General features: G+C 33.8%; 1 protein-coding gene across 1 annotated transcript in view; it reads left to right on the top strand.

Annotated features, from left to right (window-relative positions):
- Positions 1-258: 258 nt before the first annotated feature.
- Positions 259-523, top strand: part of POSTN (periostin) — a 64929-nt gene continuing 64664 nt past the window's right edge. Inside the window, exon 1 of the mRNA XM_012811987.2 lies at positions 259-293. Coding sequence (XP_012667441.2) covers positions 259-293 — 35 coding nt within the window. The remainder of the gene's footprint in view (positions 294-523) is intronic.

Here is a 523-nt window from a genome sequence, read left to right on the forward strand (position 1 = left end):
GAATGAACTATTCATTGATGATCCATGTTGAAAAAAGTTCTAGAAAATGGAAATTCAGGATCATTTGAAGAACGGTTGGTATTCCCTAATTTCCCCTTTGGTAGCACTCTCACTCTTTGTCCAACATTGGCAAAGCTGAGGAATGGTTATGGAACTGGGCAAGAGAGAGGCAGAAGAAAAATCTCCTGAATATTTTTGCAGTTCAGCTGCAAGTGATTTTAAGAATGAATTGTTTCATTATAATCAGTCCATGGTAAAATGCTTTTAGAACAGTGCGACAGGAATTACTTCAGGTAAGAATACTCAGAAACAAATCAACATTAATAAATTCCTAATGAACATGAAGAGACCTTTAGTTAGCTAATATTTTCACCTTTTTTCTAAATCTCATGTGCTCATAGCAAAATCTACAAAACTGAGAGCAGGAGGATATCCCTAAAAAATGAGAAAAGACTAGTATTTAAGAGTAAGTAGCGTTCTGCATTCATCTGTTAAGAAAGAAACTTCTTCTTTTTTTTTTTTT

Source organism: Otolemur garnettii, unplaced genomic scaffold, assembly GCF_000181295.1.
Source record: "Otolemur garnettii isolate 467f Iridium unplaced genomic scaffold, OtoGar3 scaffold00182, whole genome shotgun sequence".
Lineage (NCBI taxonomy): Eukaryota > Metazoa > Chordata > Mammalia > Primates > Galagidae > Otolemur > Otolemur garnettii.